Source organism: Antechinus flavipes, chromosome 1, assembly GCF_016432865.1.
Source record: "Antechinus flavipes isolate AdamAnt ecotype Samford, QLD, Australia chromosome 1, AdamAnt_v2, whole genome shotgun sequence".
In the NCBI taxonomy this organism is placed as follows: domain Eukaryota; kingdom Metazoa; phylum Chordata; class Mammalia; order Dasyuromorphia; family Dasyuridae; genus Antechinus; species Antechinus flavipes.
In genome coordinates this window covers 299,820,796-299,841,609 of record NC_067398.1, presented here as the reverse complement: position 1 = coordinate 299,841,609, position 20,814 = coordinate 299,820,796, and the positions used below count along the sequence as shown (strand labels likewise).

General features: G+C 37.6%; 1 protein-coding gene across 1 annotated transcript; it reads left to right on the top strand.

Annotated features, from left to right (window-relative positions):
* Window positions 1-7,578: 7,578 nt before the first annotated feature.
* Window positions 7,579-12,720, top strand: RMI2 (RecQ mediated genome instability 2). Its single transcript, XM_051963275.1, has 2 exons — window positions 7,579-7,909; window positions 11,268-12,720. The coding sequence occupies exons 1-2, from the start codon at window positions 7,591-7,593 to the stop codon at window positions 11,414-11,416; spliced, it is 468 nt and encodes a 155-aa protein (XP_051819235.1). The 5' UTR covers window positions 7,579-7,590; the 3' UTR covers window positions 11,417-12,720.
* The last annotated feature ends 8,094 nt before the right edge of the window (window positions 12,721-20,814 follow it).

The following is a 20,814-nucleotide window of genomic DNA, read 5'->3' as shown; positions in this document are numbered from 1 at the left end:
CAAAGGCCCTCATCTCAGCCAGAGAATCCAGTTTGAGATGAACAGTTCACTGTGTTAGGTGGTCTGCAGTCATTTGTGCACTTAACTCAGCTTCTGCTTATATAGGGAGTAGCAGGACTCAAGACAGTCATGCTGCCCATTCAGAGGGGGCAACCCACTCTAGGGGAGAAGGGTGAGGCTTAGAGTAGCTCCACCTGTCCCCACTCAGGGGGACAGACAGGGCTGCTACTAGAATACAGATTTCTGAGCAGAGCTATTGGAGCATGCATAGTTAGACCATGAAGGCAGGCAAACCCCAAACTTTAGAGGCTTTATCTCAAAACTGCAATGTTTTTAAAAATGCTGAGATACCAATTAAGAAACTGGGGTTACAGGATTGGAGACTGCCAGTCCCAAGACAGGTGTATATATCTTGGAGATTTCCTAAAAACAAAATAGTCCCCAAACTGCCAGGGCAATTCCACAGAATAAGGGGTTTCAAAGCTAAAGCATAGTAAAAACAATAAAGGACTGCTTAAGGACTTCCAATTCAATCTGAACTGGTGATATAGGGGGTAGGGCAGAAGTACTAAGGCAAAATCAACAGAAAACTAAGGGTTCCCACTCTTTTTGGTATTTTGAGAAAAATCCACCAGTTTCCCTAGTTCCCTATCTCTTCCTCTCCTTTTTTTTTTTTTTCCCTCATGGAAAGGCATCATCCAAAAATAAATAAATAAATAGTCAAATAACCATCCCATACATAAATCCCAAGAGTGAATTCCTATACATAACAGACTACTGCAGGAGGAGTTTCCTCAAAAAAAAAAAAAAAAATCAAATCTCTCAAACAATTACATATTCTGAAGTGAACATACATAGATATTATAAACATATTTTAACTTCCTTAACAGCAACAGTTACCAATTATAATAATTTCCATCCCAAATCTTAAACACACAGTAATGTTTGCATTTTTTTTTCTAACTCTAGTAATAGAGTTGTAATTTTAACAATAATTCATCAACCACTTTCCCACTTCCCCCATATCAGTCCAAATTACATCAGGAGCACTGGCGATGGTCTGGATCTTAGCTGCTTCAGGCTGAGAAATGGGCGAAGGCGCTCAATCCATGCAGGGATGTGGGTGTGGTGTCAATCTAAGCTTCAGATGGGCCGATCCATGTCTCAGAAGAGTTTCAATAATCTGTAATTTGACCAAAATCTAGAACAACAAAAAACCAAATCTAACAAAGTTAGAACAGTCTGGACCTGCAACAACATGTGGGGAGGCCAGCATAGATTGGCCAACAGTTGCTATATGAAGGAATAAGTTTGCTTCACAGGACAGGCAGACGGCTATAGTCCCAATAAATAGCAGTTAGGTTTCACAGACCATTGTTAATTGTCCTCTTATCATTTAGAAACATTTTTAAAACGAAACACATATATCCAGTAACAGACAGATGACCAGGCTAAATACTTATATGCCTAAGTGTTTAGGATATAATGATTACATATAACCAGATTGGAAACAGCAAGGTATGACATATTTGAATTGCATTAACAGTTCTTATTAACTATTGTTCTGATCATAGAAATCAGTCACAGGAGGAAAAAATGCAAGAACATAACTATTACATAATATAAGCAATTAAAACTCAATCTTCAGCACATCAGAGAGTGGAGCTTTAAAACTCCCAAATAGCATTAATTACAGGCCCAAAAAAATTCATCTCCAAAGTTTCAAATAAATCCCAAACAGTTATTTACCATGACCTTATATCAGTAACAGTAAGAAATTTATCCCAGAAAATTCACACAATTTTTATATACCCAAGTAGATGTTGCATCTTGAATAAATTTAGTATTATACCAATCATTTTGCTTTTAAAATACCCAATATACAGAAAAATCCCAAACTACATATGATTCACAACAAAAAACATTTTCAAAAGGAAGAAGGCAAATTCAGATAATTGGCATCAATATAGTTAATTAAAACTTCCTATTTTCACATAAAAAGAATCTGAAAAGTTCTTGAAAACATCAATTAAACTTTTTGAAATAACCCTTTCAAATGATATATCACATTTCTGATCATATTCTTTAATATTCATAACCATTATCTAAAGAAACAAACATTCGATCAATTAACATCTTGTAAGAGCAGTTTGTCTCTTTAAATAACCGTTTGTTTTCTTTAGCCAAAGGAACCAAGAGGCTGCCACTTTCCACTGTTGCTCTGCTGCTCTCCCCCTGCAAAAATACATCCCATCTCACAGCCGTCTCTCTGTGACTATCCTTTCCAACCAGTTCCTTCTTTTTCCCTCTGATTTCTTCTTGAAATCATTTGCTTCTACTAATCAATCATTCTTAAATCACCTTTATTCTCCTGTCCCATCTCTCTGTCTCTCTCCTACCAATGCCTACTTGCTCAAACCTTCTCTGAAATACTTCTGACTAGATGCTCTATTTAAATTATTAATTGCTTTTGTAAATCAATCTCTTTTCCCTTGTCTTTAAATCACCTTTTTTTTAAACTTTAAACTTCAAGATTCACAATTAATATTGAATCAAATTTTACAAAACTTATAATATAGTTTATAAATTACCCAATACTTTTAAAAAGCAATATACCATTTAAGTAGGGAGATACAAACACGAACACCTCCCTCTCCCCCCCACCACCCAAGGTAAGCTACTGGCATTTTGTTTAATAACCTATATTTCAATTTGAAGTCCAACCAAATAAAATATAGTAAATCCCCCAAATTCTTAATCAAATATTGCAGACAAACAATTACCCAGTTTAGTCTTCTTAAATTTTCTGTTCTCTAATTCCATGAAGGCAAACTTACTAATAATGATTTTTCTTTCTTTTCCTGAAAATTTTTTTTCTTTAGAAGTATGCCTTGTTTTCCCACAGGTCCAACAGGTCAGAACATGCCTGTGTTCAACTATTTACCTCTCTTACTCTATTTTTATTCCTCTCTTCCAATAGCTGCAGTTTCTTATTTCCAATCTTAAATTTTCCAATCTTAACACACACATCAACTTAAAGTTATTTTAAAATTAAGCAGTACTTCAGTTTGTGAATTTTCCTAAAATCTACCTAGATACTTCATTCCCACATCTTTTCTTTAGTAACCAGGAAAGAGTTAAGCACCAATCCTTGCTTTACCTTGAGAATTCTTTTCTCTGGCTGAGTCCTGATAACAGGCTCCTTGTTTACAGGAGTGATAGCCACTGTTCTTCTATTTTCTCAAAACTTTCCAAACTTTCAATCTATGTTTTTATTTTTTCCCCCTTCTTTCCCCATTCCTGCAAAGCCACTGCCAGAGACAGAGGGAGGGAAAGAGAAAAAAGATTTTCTTTTCTTGAGAAGCCCAAAACTAGTTCCCAAATTCTAAGACCAATACATTCTGAGCCACTCTAAAAGAATTACTACTCTGAATGAATTCCAGTTCCCACAATTCAGCCTGATATTTTTCTAAGCCTGTAACACAGAGCTGAATTCTTATCTCTTATGAGCTTTCTAACTTTTAACAGAACAAAGGCAATGCAAAGCAGACATACACACAGACATTCACAAAACTCTATTTTCACCTTTTACATACAGATTTAAGTCTGACATACCCAAATAGTCCTGGGATATACATCTTCCCAGTTTTCTTCCCTTGTATATCTGGGAAGTTCATTCCAGTCTTGAATTTCCTAGCTAACATCCTGATACAGATTTTTAGACTGCTTCTATACCACCCTGGACCTGATCCAGGTGTTGGCGGAGGCCCTACATTACTCTCACGCCCCCACAGCCACCTGAGAGCCTCTTTAGGAAAAGTTCTTTATCATTGGGGTCAACAGCAGTCCACACCAAAAATAAATTTAAGAGGGCTAATCCCTTAGGGTCTCCCTCAATCCAGCCAATAAACCCCCAGACTTCCCAAGAGCTTTACTTTGAGAACATATGTTTCTTTTCAGGCTGCAAATGCCGGCCATCAGGACTCTACTTCCTTCAGTCTTCATTTCTACATTCCACTGAGTATCCCTGCCTTGGGTCGTTGTCTAAGAGGGGAGGGAAGCTGCTCACCCAGAGCCAGAGACCATGGAGAAAACTACTCCTTGGGCGCCTGTCTCTGTTCGGGGTGCACATAGCCATTTCCCCCAAAGACCCCATCCCGGACGAGCCCCCAACTGTGAGGGATGTAGAAGACCCTTACCCAAAATGACTACTCAGAGATCACTCAGTAGAAGGCAGAAAAGTTGTTTATTGAAAACCTCCAGAGGATGAGCCGTCCCATTGTGAGATAAGAAAGAGAAAGCTCATGGTAGGAGGGCTAAAGAAGTAGTAAAGATACATAGCTTTTATGTAAGAAATTTCATCACAAGTAAGAGAGCATTGAGAAGGGGAGGCATCTAATTGGTTGTTGCTATTTGGGGAGATTGGAATAGAAGGTTTCTGTTTCTCTGAAATCTGATTTTTAGGAAACAAAGTCAGGCCTTCAGGCTTAATCAGGCAGATAGTGGTCCAGCTAATAGACTAAATATTGATAAATGTCAAATACCAATAAATGTCACCAGCTCAGGTTAAGTAAATATGTTTCTAGCTGGCCAAGGCTCAAGTAAATATGAGCCTGCACATATTATACAGGTCATAGGGGAGACACAGAAATAATAAAATACAGAAAAAAAAAACTCATATATTCCTGTAAGTTCTTCACTTTATCTATTCCCCACAACTGTCATCTGAATATTTTCATCTCTTTGGATTTTCATGATACTGTTCTTTCTTGAGTCTTTTCCTAACTGTCTAACCACTCACTCCTTCTCAGTCTTCTTTGCTGTCTGAATATGCCTCCTAATTAAAAGAAAAAAAAAAGTCTTTATCCTGTGGACCATCTTCTGTTGTCTCCCTACATTCTTTTACTTAGTAACCACATTAGCTCCTATGGGTTTATTTATCATTTCTATACAGATGATAATCATATATACATATATACATCTATGATGTGTATATAAATATATATGTCATCTCTATACAAATGGATATCTCTATACAAATATCTATCATCTATCATTCTAGCCTTTTCAACTGTTTTTTAGGCATCTCAAATTCAATTTCTCAAAAGTTGAATTAATTATATTCCCCGCCCTGAACACTAACTCATTAATAATCCTATTAGAAACTCCAGTTGTTCACCATTACTCCTAGAACCCTTTGGGGTTCTAGCCATCCATCCTTTGAAAACTTGGCCCACAAATATGAGTGAGAGTTGGGAAGTAATCCTAGAGGATGCACTATACATACTTTTCCTGGTTCACTAGTAAGAAAATGAGCTCTTTCCCCCACCATTCTCCTTCCCCATCTTCCTTTTTATTAGTAGTATGTATGGAGGGGTGATTGAAGTTCTAACTATTGGACATGAGTAACAAGAGATTTATTTTAGACCAAAATCAAAAAGTAATTATGATGCAACTGAGTGAGATAGACAGGTGAAGCTTTCTCAAGAAGTCTATGAGTCTAGGCCTAAGTCATGTGATTCCCAGAGGTATGCAGAGCTGGAAGATCAGGTCTTGGACCCAGATGAGCAGAAGTCACATGATCCCTAGATCTAGAGGTCTCTAAAGGCGAAGACCCTAGGTCAGTGACTGGAAGCAATATGACTCACAGGGAGCAGACAACATTGGTGACCATTGGTCAATGAGGGTTACTTTTTTTAGTCTATCCAATGAAAATATCTACTATTTAACCAGTTATATTGCTTCTGGCTTGTCAGTTTGAGGGACACATGTTGGGAAATGAGATTTCTCCCAAGGTATGTTTGGGCCTTTCCCTTCAGGGACTAAATAAATGCTTTCTCTTTGTACCTGCAGATGTCTCTGATTAGTTAATTTGGGAAAAGGGGGTCTAGCATCTGTTTTACACACAACTATAGAACTCCACAACCAAGCCCACTCTTATGGGCTTTTTAATAGTGTGAATCCCTGGAATGACTGTAAACAATGGATTTGACCAGAGGCAGGGAATAAACTTTTTGTGGTCCTATTCAGACTAAAAGTTTAAGAACTCTCCATTTCTGGTAGAAAATTAAATAAATTTGAGGTCACAGAGATCCTAAATTATGGAAACAGAAGAAACTTTAAAGATCCTCTAATCCAGTACACCTCCATTTTATAAAAAATCTCAATTCCAGAGAAGGAAAGATTGAAATCTATAAATGAGCTTTGCTATTTCCCAATGTTAAAGCATGATGCAAACTTTAAAGTTTGTTAACTTAATATTTTCCAGTAATATTATGATAATATTTTTAAAAGTTTTTTATTTACAAGTTATATGTATAGGTAATTTTACAGCATTGACAATTGCCAAACCATTTGTTTCAATTTTTCCCCTTTTCCCTCCCACCCCCTCCCCTACATGGCAGGATGACCAGTAGATGTTAAATATATTAAAGTATAAATTAGATACACAATAAATATACATGATTAAACTGTTATTTTGCTGTACAAAAAGAATCAGACTCTGAAATATTGTACAATTAGCCTGTGAAGGAAATCCAAAATGCAGGCAGGCAAAAATATAGGGATTGGGAATTCAATGTAATGATTCTTAGTCATCTCCCAGAGTTCTTTCGCTAGGTGTAGCTGGTTCAGTTCATTACTGCTCCATTGGAACATTATGGTAATATTTTATTGGGAAACAATAGTTGTTGATATTTATATAGCATTTTAATCTCCACCCTGCTACTTAAGAGGAGATAATATATGTAAAGCATTTTACAAACCTTAAAGTACTATGTAAATATTAGACATGATCATTTCCTGTTTGCAAACTATTATGCAAAGATTATACATATGCAAATCCCTGGCCAAATTTATGAACCTCCGTAGTTCAAGCAGGAACAACAAATATTCTTTTCTGATAACATAGCATTACATTTATAGAAATGTTTTATTTCCTAATAATGTTATTAAATTAATAATAGCTAACACAATATTGCCTAATATTGAGAAATAATAGCTAATGTGTATATAAGGCTTTACGGTCTGTAAGCGTTTTATATGGATTCTAAGTTTCTTGAGGACAGGGACTGTTACTTCTTGTATCCCCAGCGTTTAGCACAGTGCTTGACACATAGTAAGAACTTAATAAATGGATAAGGAATTAAGTTGAATATCTCCTTTGAGGACGGTAAGCAGCTGGGTAAAGAAACAAACTTAATTTTCGGAGGAATCCCGTGATCTTTGCATTAAACTAAAACTCTCAGTTGACAGTAAGATGATGATAAAGTGCTTGGCGCTTTGGAGCTTTCCTGTTTTTTGATTTGGGAAGAAGTTTAGGGCTAATGGCTATACCTGCTCTCAGGGGAGTTCAGAGCAAGGACCCATTCCATCAACTCTCGAGCCCCCTAACTCATTCCTTCAATAACTCGGCGCACAAGCCCCAGAAGTCGCCGGCCTCTCCAAAGAAGAACGCCTCCCGGCCCTCTCCAAAGAACGCCTCCCGGCCCTTTCCATTGGCGGTCCCCGCCCGCGCGCTCCTGATTGGTGGAGCCTCATTCCATTTGCGCCGTCCGTCAAAGTGGCGGGAGAGTAAGGTTTGTTTGGGCCATGGCGTCAGACGCTCTCTCTGCGGATTCGGGCCGGGGCCGGGGCCGGGGCGGCCTATCGGTGCGTCTCCCCACGGCGCCCCCGCTGAAGCTGCTGGCCGGCCAGCTGCGGCACTGCGCCATAGGCGGGCCGGGGGCCTGGCACTTGGCCCGGGAGCCGGCCGGCCGAGCTCCGCTGGAGCTGGCGGCCGTGTGGATGCAGGGCCGAGTGCTGGAGGCGGCTGAGCAGGGAGGTTGGGCCCGGCTTCGGGACTCGAGTGGCTCCTTCACTGTGCGGGGCCTAGAGCGCGTGCCCCAGGGGAAGCCCTGTCTGGCTCCAGGTAACCCTCCCAGCATCCCCTAGCCCCGCCTCTCCTAACGTTGGTCACGCCCCTTCTATCTGTTCCGGATCCCCGCTTTACTAAAGTGAGCGCCAGACTAGGCACGTGGAGCCCGGACCAAGGCCCAGGTTCTGATCCATCCACCGACACTTTATTGCTGTGAGACTCCGGGCAATTCACTTAAGCTTTTAGAGCCCCAGGTTCCTCTTCTGCAGAATTAAGGAATTGGATTTATCTTAGAGAGATTCCCTTCTAGTGACAAATTTATGCACCTATGATCGAAATTTGTGAGCTTTGGAGCTGGAGTTACAGAGGCTTGCTTCTTAACCCTGCCTTGAGGCTTTCTTTGCTGTGTGGCCCTGGACTAATCACCTAACCTCTCTGAATCTTAGATTCTGTATCAATAAATTGAGAATGAGTGATGACCTCTGCAACTCCTTCCCTGGCCAAATTTATGAACCTCCGTAGTTCAAGCAGGAAGCCTGGATTTTAACTCAGACTTTTGACAGACATAAGTTGTGTGGGCAAGTTGTGAGGTTCTGGGAGATATTATATGCAAAAGTGCTTGTTTAACATGTCAATTATTATTGTTCTAATAAGGTTGAAGGGAACTTCAAGGTCATCCCTGGACATGGTGGGAAAGAATGCTCCATTTGAATCCAAAAACAAAGCTCCCTCTGAATCCAAGAGGAACCCACTTCAAACCCCGGATCTGCCATTGTGTGACCTTGGCCCCAGTTTTCAGCGGGACCTGTAAGGTCCTTTTCAAATCTTCATCTATGTATGAAACTGTGGCTTGTCTGAGCCGCTTTCCTTCCAGCCTTAAATCAGTAAGCCCTTTCATTTTACCAGAAAGAAAGCAGATCCAGAAAGGAAGTTCAAATGCAACAGAAATAGAACTAGAATCCTATTCTCTTGAACCTTCTTCCCCTTCCCTCAGTCTGTTCTCAAGACGCAAGATTTAAAACCAAAAAGGCTTTTTTTTTTTTTTTTTTTAATGGGCAGAGGTACATACATAGGAATCCTTTCAAAAAGCAAAGACTACAAATTACTTTATACAAATTCTACAAGGTTTGCTTGCTCACTTGGGGAGGACAGAAAAAGGGAGAAAATTTTGGAATAATACAAAGTTTTGCAAAGGTGAATGTTGAAAACTCTTTGCGTGTATTTGGGAAAATAAAGTACTATTAAAAATAAAGAAAAAGGAAAAAAAAACAACCATCAGGCCAGATCAACAAGCAGATTGTGTATCATTCATCATTCAACAAATTCAGAATCTTAGACTTGACCATTCGGTAATGTGATTGATTTTTAATAGGTCATTACCTATTACTCTTAAAGTTAGTCTTTATTTTACAGACCAAAATAAACTTTTTCTCAAGATTTATTTTTGTTTTCTAAGTACTTGATTTTCTTCTTATACATTTTAAAAATACCCATGGGAATCAGGATTTCAACAAGCAAATAGACAAAGTGAAAAACAAACCAAAAATAATTTTAAAAAAAAGTCTTCAAAATAATACCCTTGCGATAACACCTGGCAACTGCATAGCATAAAGGGCTCATTAAAAGAGTACAAATCTTGACTATCCTCTTTCATGAGAGACTTGAATGTTTTTTGAGTTTGCATGTAATCTATTTTAGAGTTACTGCTCTTGACTGCTTGTAAATAATTACTCTTGCTCCTCAGAGCCAGGGAAATTTATAGTCATCCTCAGTCACCAACAATTTTCCATTTGGACTCTTTCAATCTTATCTAGAAACTTGCTGCTAGCTCTTTGTTTAGGGCTCCCATCTATTTTTGAGGCAGTCTGGTGTCAAAGTATAAGGATTTCAACCTTACCAGCCCTTGAGTTAGGAAAATCATTTTCATGAGTTCAAATCTGGCCCCAGATATTTCCTAGCAATGTGATCCTGGGCAAGTCACTATTTGCCTATGTTTCTTCATCTGTAAGATAATCAGGAGAAGAAAATGGCAAAGGAAATCCAATATTTTGTCAAGAAAATCCCAAATAGAGTCGGATATGACTAAAAATGACTGAACAACAGCCATTTGTTTGCATCACTTTCTCCCTGGTGCAGCCATCACCTCCTGAGAGTACCTGAAGCTGCTATCAGTCTCTGTCAAACTGTTAGTGGAAAACTTCTCTTTCTATCTTCCTGTTTGACTTCTCTCTTTTCTGGGTCATCACTCATTCTACCTTGCAACTCCAGATCATGCAAAGGGTATGGCAAATGTAGATGTAAAATTTTTGATGGCCCATGGGAGACTAGGGTGTAATTGCTTAAGTGGAAACCCTACCACCTGTGATGGGGGCAAGAAAAGAGACCCTATGACTAAATCTCCCTGGTTTCTTTGGGTCACAATCTTGGGGACGAAAATATAAATCAGTTCTGGAGGATGGAGATAATCTGATAAGGAGAAAAAAAAAAAACTCTATGGCATGTATCAAGGCCTGGCAGCTTGCCTGTCCTTCATGCTGTTTGGGGATTTTTACACAATTGAGTTGTATGTGGTTTAGACCAGCCAAGTTTTGCTTTCAAGGAGGACCACTTCTCTGAGGAATTGGGAAGAGGATAGTGGTTAATATGTCATTAGATCATTAATATGGCAGACTGCCCTCTTGTTGATTTATTTTAGTTTGCCCAGTGAGTGGTCTGGGATTAAGTGGAAGGTGGCAGGATATCAGTTTTGTGCAATTTGGACCAGAATGGTGCTGTCTGCCAAGCTTTTTTTGGCACTGTCAAAGGAAAATTGGATTTGTTCTCTGTGGATCCGTCAGAAAAGTTTACCCTACACCCTGCAAAGATGAAGATTGTCCCATCCGCAGAGAGCACGGGTCAGTTCTTTTCTTCTAGAGCTATTCCATGGCTATCAATAAGAGAGCATTATATTAGATGACAGGGATTTTCTTGTACTTTCTTAAAATCCCATCTAATTCTAACATACACCTTAACAGCAAAAGTCTTTTTCAGCACATGTCATTATTTACACAAGGATTGGCTGCTATGGTTTTGTTTTGAACTTGGAACTAAAAATGCTGACATTGTCTAGCTGTATTTGCTTTCTAAGGCTCCTCTCCATTCAACTCCTTCCTAATAATAATGGCCAGCATTTGTATAGTGCTTTTTAGTTTGCAAAGTGCTTTATACATCTTATATTACTTCATTTCTTTGATTATCCAGTGCTTTGGAATTTTGATCTCTCTAATATTTCTTCATCTTTTTTTTCTGTTTGGTACTAAGTATTTACTTTGTCACTCTAGGGTAATTATTCTCTTTGAAGAATCAGAACTTGGTTTGTTTTAAAATTTAATTGACTTATTTAGTAACTATATTTATTTATTTTTTGTCCTAGGAAAATATGTGATGGTGATGGGAGTCATTCTGACCTGCAACCCTGAACCTTCTCTTCAAGCTGTGAAGATGACAGATCTTTCAGAAAACCCGATACATGAAAGCATGTGGGAACTGGAAGTAGAAGATTTGCACAGGAACATTCCATAAGAGCATTTTAATATAATTTAAGGAAACTGAATTTATGAGTGTATTTTGGTTCTTGCACCTTTGGGATCTCGTGAGTCTAATTGTATATGCTAGTTTGTGTTTCTCGAAAGTTCCTAGAACACTTGGGGTGAATTGGCCAAATAATTGGTTTACAGACATAGTGAGAATTTAGGACATTTTCATGCTGTGGCTATTTCACCATATTCAACTCCAGGAGAAGCATCCATTACCCCTGCTGAGAATGATGTTGTTGCTGATGGAAAGCAGATGTTTGCTATGCTTTTTTGTTTTTCTTTTATTTTAAAAGCACATGAAAACCTCACACTGCATTTCCCAAATATTACAAGTGATGGTATTTTTCCATTACTACAGCTATCCTGTTTTAGAATGCGGAATTTGAATCCCAGTCATTGGCTATGGTGATTAAAGTGTGGTTATGGTCAGGAAAACAGACTGTGTAAAAGGAATGACATCATGGCTCCGTTTATTCTCCATCAACGACTTCCAGATCCAGTTTGCAAGTCAAATGACATTTTTATAACTGCAGGGCACAAACTGCTGTCTGCAAAATACAGCTGTCTTTCCTCTTCAAACACCACTCAACCACTGAAGCTTAGCTTTCCCTTAGATAGGGACATTTCTTCCTTAAGAGATATTGTTGAAAAGCTTGATGAAAGCTTCTATAAAGAAGAGAGCTAACTTCAAGATAGATATGTGTATGTATTCAAGACTTAACTGAACTATACCTTCTTCATAACTCTGGACAAGAATTCTTGAGGCAGCATTGTGGTCCCTCTGACTTCTTATTTCATAAAATAAGAACAGGACAGTTTTATTTTGTAAATTTTGAGTATGTGTTTGTGTCTTCATTTTCATACCTTATTTTTTCTTTCCTTTTTAAAATATATTTTTACCAGGACTTTTTGTTTTCATGCTGCCTAAATTTCCCCTACATCTGCCTCACTTCCCTCCTCCCAGAGAGCCATCTGTATATGTAATTTTTTTCTTTAGATTATAAGTTCCAAGGGTATAGGGAGTATATTTTATACATGATGAAAGGAATGAATGAATGGGAAAGCATTTATTAAACACTGAAAATATGTACTAAGTACTGTGACAAGTGCCATTAATAGAAGATATCAATTTTCTATTATCTTTATCAGTGGAAATACTGAAATAGTCCCAGCTCTTATGGAACTCACATTCTAAATAAGGGAGATAACATGTAAAAAAGTTTGAATCTTTCCATATGCTTTGTATCCAAAGTCCTAAGTATTAAAGAGTAGTTTGTTTATAACTTTGAATGAATGGGTGAATGGCAAGTACCTTCAGTCCTTAGGTTATGTTGTAAAAATATATACAGGTAACAATAATGGGAGCTCTCAGGATGTAAAGGCAGAGGAAGACCTAACATGGTGCATCATCTCATTGGGAAGAATAGAATTGTTGACTCTCATCCAGGCCCTATGAACAATCATGAAGCTCTAGTCAAGAGGGAAGACAAGGAGGAAAGGTGTCTAGAATGGGTTCTGGCATGGAACCCATTAGCCCAGAGAAGGAGGAAGGGGAAAAGGAATGGAGGAGGAGGGTACAGTCTTAATGTTTTGTGGGGTTTTTTAAAATTATAATTGTGACTTACATTTTAAGGTTTTAAGGTTTTATTTTGTGGGTTAGGAGATTGAAAAGCATCTACCTTAGTTTTTGTGTTTTTCAGTTTGAAGACCTTTTAAAGTAAAATATTTGTTTACATTTACTATTTGTCTTTAATCCCATCAGAATCTTTTAATGATGCTGTCTTTGGCATTTGTTCTACAGGACTGTGTTAAAAGTGAGACAGTGTTATTACAAAATCTTTCTGGTATTTCCAGTAGTAAGCCCCTTGGATAAAGTTCACGTTAGGACCTGCCTTACTTATTATATACTGGGTCCCTTTTTACAGAAAGTTGTATTTGGAGCCAGCTTGTCAATCTAGAAACTGGCTTTGGTTCCAGGGAACAATGCAGCCTATAATATTTTGTTACTCAAATATAGCACATTTAGACTAATTTGTTCTTATTTAATTCATGTAAATAATTTTTTCACTTATGCATCGGCATTCATCTTAGAAGAATGTTAATTGATCTAATGATATTGTCTGGTTGGGGAGGTGGACCTGGAGAAAGCAGAACATTGTATGTTTGTTAGTTCAGATTTCATGCTATTCTGTGCTTGAAGAATGAAGCCTCAGCACAAATTGAACTATTGTGGTTTTCTGTGTATTAATAACTCTCACTGTTTTTGACTGGTGCTTCCTCCTATTGCAATAGTCAAATGAAAATGCAATTCCGGTATTTTGGTTTCATAATGCCAAATCAGAGTCAGATTAGCATTCAGCGCCAGGCAATGGTGAGCTTATGTGCTAAGGTAGAAAAGCTTCCCTTTTAAAATTAGCTCTCCTCTAAAAACTGAGAATATGGAACTTAAGCCTTGACTTCACTTTCCTTGGAACTACTTTGCATAAGAAAAATAAATAAAACCCTAATATAGGTTTCTGAAAGGCTGATTTTGGATCACTGAGTACCCGACTTCATTCTGCTGCAGTTTTATAAGCTGAGGTTTGACCACAAAATGCTTATGCATTTTGGTAAAGTAGGAGGGGGGAAGAAATGACTACATATATTAGTATTTTTAGGGCCAGTATACTGTATTTGTAATACAGATGTCTTTTCCAGCTTCCTCTCTTTTCATTTCTTAAGCCATATATAAGCAGTCCAGGAAAGGCAAACACAGAATGAAGTGTTTTAGATATTGGCTACATGGCTCTGAGATTTATCAGGCCACCAAATGTGTGAGGGCAAGTTATTGCTAAACCTCTAGGCAGTGGTCCAAACATAGGGAACAGATGTTTATTTGTAGGAATATGGAAAAAAAAGACCACACTTGGAGCCATAGATCACTAGTCTACATTTTCGAGCCAGATTATAGAGTCCTTTGCTTAGACTAGGACACACTAATTAAAAAATACAAGTTAGCTGGAAATATTTAGGCAGAGGACTATATACTAGACTAATTTTTGCAAGGTGCCTAAAGTAATTTTTAAGGACAATACTTCAATCTGTAATTTCATCAGATTCTCATTGCAGATGATTCCTCAATTCTATAGCTAAGGGCTTGGCAGGGTTGGAGTAGCTAAATAAAATGATTACTATAGCTAACTTTTTGAGGATGAGACTCTATGGACTTAGTTTAGGCGCCAGACATAAAATCTTTCATCAAGCCCTATGAACAATCATGAAGCTCTAGTCAAGAGGGAAGACAAGGAGGAAAGGTGTCTAGAATGGGTTCTGGCATGGAACCCATTAGCCCAGAGAAGGAGGAAGGGGAAAAGGAATGGAGGAGGAGGGTACAGTCTTAATGTTTTGTGGGGTTTTTTAAAATTATAATTGTGACTTACATTTTAAGGTTTTAAGGTTTTATTTTGTGGGTTAGGAGATTGAAAAGCATCTACCTTAGTTTTTGTGTTTTTCAGTTTGAAGACCTTTTAAAGTAAAATATTTGTTTACATTTACTATTTGTCTTTAATCCCATCAGAATCTTTTAATGATGCTGTCTTTGGCATTTGTTCTACAGGACTGTGTTAAAAGTGAGACAGTGTTATTACAAAATCTTTCTGGTATTTCCAGTAGTAAGCCCCTTGGATAAAGTTCACGTTAGGACCTGCCTTACTTATTATATACTGGGTCCCTTTTTACAGAAAGTTGTATTTGGAGCCAGCTTGTCAATCTAGAAACTGGCTTTGGTTCCAGGGAACAATGCAGCCTATAATATTTTGTTACTCAAATATAGCACATTTAGACTAATTTGTTCTTATTTAATTCATGTAAATAATTTTTTCACTTATGCATCGGCATTCATCTTAGAAGAATGTTAATTGATCTAATGATATTGTCTGGTTGGGGAGGTGGACCTGGAGAAAGCAGAACATTGTATGTTTGTTAGTTCAGATTTCATGCTATTCTGTGCTTGAAGAATGAAGCCTCAGCACAAATTGAACTATTGTGGTTTTCTGTGTATTAATAACTCTCACTGTTTTTGACTGGTGCTTCCTCCTATTGCAATAGTCAAATGAAAATGCAATTCCGGTATTTTGGTTTCATAATGCCAAATCAGAGTCAGATTAGCATTCAGCGCCAGGCAATGGTGAGCTTATGTGCTAAGGTAGAAAAGCTTCCCTTTTAAAATTAGCTCTCCTCTAAAAACTGAGAATATGGAACTTAAGCCTTGACTTCACTTTCCTTGGAACTACTTTGCATAAGAAAAATAAATAAAACCCTAATATAGGTTTCTGAAAGGCTGATTTTGGATCACTGAGTTCCCGACTTCATTCTGCTGCAGTTTTATAAGCTGAGGTTTGACCACAAAATGCTTATGCATTTTGGTAAAGTAGGAGGGGGGAAGAAATGACTACATATATTAGTATTTTTAGGGCCAGTATACTGTATTTGTAATACAGATGTCTTTTCCAGCTTCCTCTCTTTTCATTTCTTAAGCCATATATAAGCAGTCCAGGAAAGGCAAACACAGAATGAAGTGTTTTAGATATTGGCTACATGGCTCTGAGATTTATCAGGCCACCAAATGTGTGAGGGCAAGTTATTGCTAAACCTCTAGGCAGTGGTCCAAACATAGGGAACAGATGTTTATTTGTAGGAATATGGAAAAAAAAGACCACACTTGGAGCCATAGATCACTAGTCTACATTTTCGAGCCAGATTATAGAGTCCTTTGCTTAGACTAGGACACACTAATTAAAAAATACAAGTTAGCTGGAAATATTTAGGCAGAGGACTATATACTAGACTAATTTTTGCAAGGTGCCTAAAGTAATTTTTAAGGACAATACTTCAATCTGTAATTTCATCAGATTCTCATTGCAGATGATTCCTCAATTCTATAGCTAAGGGCTTGGCAGGGTTGGAGTAGCTAAATAAAATGATTACTATAGCTAACTTTTTGAGGATGAGACTCTATGGACTTAGTTTAGGCGCCAGACATAAAATCTTTCATCAAGCCCTATGAAAGCTATATTTAACTAATAAACTTTTGCATAGGACACCTGGTATATTCATTGAGCCTGGTGGTCCTAGACTTGCTTTCTGCTGTGGTTTTTAAGTGCTTGGGAGTACTGGTCCTGAAATGCTTTGGGGGAGAGAACTTTTAAAAAATGAAGGGGGGAAATGGAAGACAAAGCAACAAAAGATTTTTGTGTTTGGGAAGAATTTGGAATTACATGGCCTTTTCAAGAAGACTCACATGTTTTGGATTTAACCTATGAGAATTATTCAGGCATTCTTTTTAAAAGTTGCTAATGCTGGGGAAAGGAGAGGGCTATTTTGGAAATGGAGATTTTTTTAAAAAGCTATCAACATTTTTTTAATTTGAAAAAAAGTTGCTCATGCTTTTAAAGTTGCTAATGTTTTCTTATTTGATAGTGCAATTATTTTGGTTTTGAAAAAGAGTCTAGATACCTTAGGGCTTTCCTTTGGATTAGTGGTTAGAGCTTTTAATCTTCTGTTGGGCTGTCCAGGAAAATTCATGGGTTTATTAAGTTAGATGTTCATGCCACCTGCTGGTCAGTCTCTGGTATGTATGTAAGTCTGTAGTCATGTGTAATACATAAATACATAAAACTAACTTAAAAGAAGTAGAAAACCTCTAATGAAATGTATGTGAAGAGTTATAGAATATTTCTATAGAGTCATCCTTGGTCACAGCTGTTTTATATAATATAGATTAGCCTGGGTGGAAAGCAAAACCAAGTAGAAGTGATCTTTCCCTTTACTAATCATTTCTTTAATAAAATAGAAATAAGGATGATTGTGAAATGTAAGAAAAGTAAAGGGGAAAAGATAATGAAGAAGAAACTATCCTGTTTGATCCACCTATCTGAATTTCATTTTTAAATTTTAAGTCATTTTAAATTTAAGTCATAGCAAAATCGAATGTTTGATAGAACATGAAAGATTATTTTTACAAGTGTTTTGAAGCATGTGCTAGCTAACTAGTAGGATCAGGAATTGAGGAAAGTTTACCTTATCATTAAATACTCTGATGTTGTTGTTTAGTTATTTTCAGTCATGTCCATAACCTCTTTTTTTTGAAAGGGGGGGTTCTTGGCAAAGATGTTGGAGTGATTTGCTATTTCCTTTTCCAGTTAATTTTACAGATGAGGACATAGAGGTCATCCACAGGATTAAGTAACTTGACTGGATTTGAACTTAAAAAGATGAATCCTGATTCCAAGCCCCATGTTATCTTTTGCCAAGTCCTTTTCTTGGCTATAATTTGAGACAGAATTATCTATTAAGAAATTCTCTGGTTTGAGATAGTGGTTAGATGCTTTATTAGGCAGGTGTAGCAAATTCTGTAAGATTTTGGACTAAATATGTGTTTACCCCTTATGTGGACAGACGATTTCCCCAGCAAAACTAGTATGTTGGAATTTATCTTCATTGATTACAAAGGTGCTCCTCATCCCCAAGCCTTGCTAAGACCCTTAATAGCTTTGAATTCTCTAATTCATCTGGGCCTCCCCATTTAAGAGCAATTCAGGATAGTATTAGTTTGATTCCTTTCCCTGGAATCCCTTAGTGAAAGTTAGTTTATCAGATCTACTAATCCCTTATAATAGAAGTCATAAGTCAATGGTTTATTACCCTGGGGTGACATTATCATTTTGACTTGTCAAATAGCTCCAAGGGAGTGACTAAATGTCATCATTTTATGTGTATTGGTTGACCTGGGATGAGGAAAATTGGGAATATATTATTTCTCCAGTAGTTGGAATGGATTTGTATTGCTTTAAGCTAATACATATGGCATATGGTTGGTAGGTTGTGCTGTGAAACATCAGAAGTGGTTCCAAATCTTGACTTTATCCCCAACTAACTGAATTAGTCTTGTTGGACTTTGAATGCAAAGGTAAGTGTTGTTGATGGACAAAAAAAGTCTTGAGAAAACAGTTTTAGCATCTAACAAAAATTTAATAACTTAATTTGTGACATTTCTTTGTGTAGAATGAGCACTTGCTTTGTGTTTGGTAAGTAGAACCTAATTTCAAGTACCAGATTCTATCTTACTCTAACTCTATCAGAGTAGTCTTGGAAAATATGTTTTGGTATTGGCTCACTCCCTTGAGAGTCATTGGCGTCTTAATTGTACTATGATTAAGGGCTTTCAGTACCAAATTTGCTTGAAAATCTTGTGAAATTATTTATGGGGAAAAAAGGAATGAGGAAAGTTGGGTAATGTGAAGCGACTGGCCAATTTTGCAAAAGTCCCAATATGGGGTTATACTAACTGAAAGAAACAAGACAAAACAAAACCTATGTTGCCTCCCAGCTGAACTTAAAATCCCTTTTGTAAAATGCTGGGTTTAGAGCATTTCCCAAGGATTCATTAGAACAAGATCAGCTTTCAGATTTCTTCACTGAAGAGAAGCAAAAGAACCCAGTCTGTTTTTGGGTTATATAGCTGGGATTATGTAAATTTCTCTGCCAAAAAATGTTTCCCTAGTCGTTTTAGTTCTGAGTTGGAGATAAGCTATTCCTATTCACTGGATTTTTTGGCTCTATCAAAGTGGTATTAGCTCTCCTAAATACTATTTGTGGAATCCAGGGTGCTGAAATGTTCAAGTACAGTTGTAATTTGTGGAATATTGCTCACACAGAATATGTTTCTTTAACAATACTGGCAGAATAGTTTTTGGCTTCAAAACTAATTTTTTGACATGAGCTGTGGAAGGCCAGCCGGGTGTGGTACTAGGAGAATCAAAATCATGCTGAATATTTCCATTATTTACAAATGGTAACCAAACAAATATTCTACCTTTCAAATCATAGTAACGCTTATATTGTAAGCAAAGTACATGTGTATATTTGGAGTCAGGAAGACCAAGAATGAAATCCCATCCCTTTCCACACTTGGCTAAGCTGCTCTTGAGAACATAGACTCAGTCTGTTACTAGAACAGCCTCAAAGCCTTTCCAAAAGTGGTAAAACTTATTTTTACTAGATGCAAAACTTTCAGAACCCAGGACAATCTCTACCTCATGATGAGGCATCAGAGTAGGATGTTTCTAGGTCTGTAGCCTTGAGATATTAGAATAAAGCCTTGGCATATTAAATGAACCCACCTCTACTCATCATGGAAGGACATAGAGACACAGTCCAATTGTTACACAGATTGGGCAGGTATGAATAGATTTTAATCTGCACAGTTGAAGGCAATGTCCAAAACTGTACCATCACAGATCATGCAATCATATTTTAAGGATTTACTATGTCCCAGGCACTATGCTAAGTGCTTGGCATATGAAGAAAAAGCAAAAAGAATTCCTGTCCTCAAGGAGTTTATGTTCTTTTTATTTTTAAAGCTTTTTAAAAAAAATTTAAAGACAAAGAACATTTTTATTACAGGGCAGAACACAAAAAAATATGAAATCACAGCTCTCCATTTCATGTTGTTAATTAAAAAAATAAATCATGAATTTCACACATTGTTTTCAAAGTGTAAGAATCTTGCATCCTGAGGGGTAGATTTTATACATACACACCCCCAAGTAAATGGAACTTAACCTTTGTGGAAAAGATACTAGCATCTGGACTGAACCCTGGGCTTGGAAAGTCTCCTATAAGAGAGTATGCTTGAGGGGCTGCTAGGTGACACAGTGGATAGAGCACCAGCCCTGAAATCAGGAGGACCGGAGTTCAACTCTGACCTCAGACACTTAACACTTTCTAGCTGTGTGACCCTGGGCAAGTCACTTAACCCCATTGCCTCAGCAAAAGAGGGAGAGGGAGAGAGAGAGGGAGAGAAAGAGGGAGAGGGAGAAGGAGAGGGAGAGGGAGAGGGAGAGAGAAAGAAAGATTGAGTTTGAGCCAGGGATTTTAAGAGTGGGTGCATTCCCAAGATGGAGGATAGGACCGTAGATTATGTGGCAAAGAATAATGTGTAAAACGACTGGAATGATAGGAAAAGACCAGGTTATGAAAAAGTTTATGTGCCAAGGAGACTTTTTATTTGTTCCTAGAAGTAGGAGAGGGCCATGGGGGTTTATTTACTGAATTACAATGGTCAGATTTAGCTTCAGGAAAATCACTTTGGCAACCATATGAAGGACAGAAGGGAGTGGGGAGAAACATTAAACAAGGAGTCCAATTATAAAGCAATGGCAATAGTTCAGCTGAGAAGTGATGAAGGATTGAACTGGAGTGCGGTTATTTGAGAGTAGAGAAAAGAGCACATAGGCAGCAGCTGCTGTGGAGACAGAAATGAAAAGATCCGTTTGATAGTTCTATGGAAAGAGATCTGGATGGTCACTGGCCATGTGATTTTTCCTCAGAAGGAATTCAATCAGC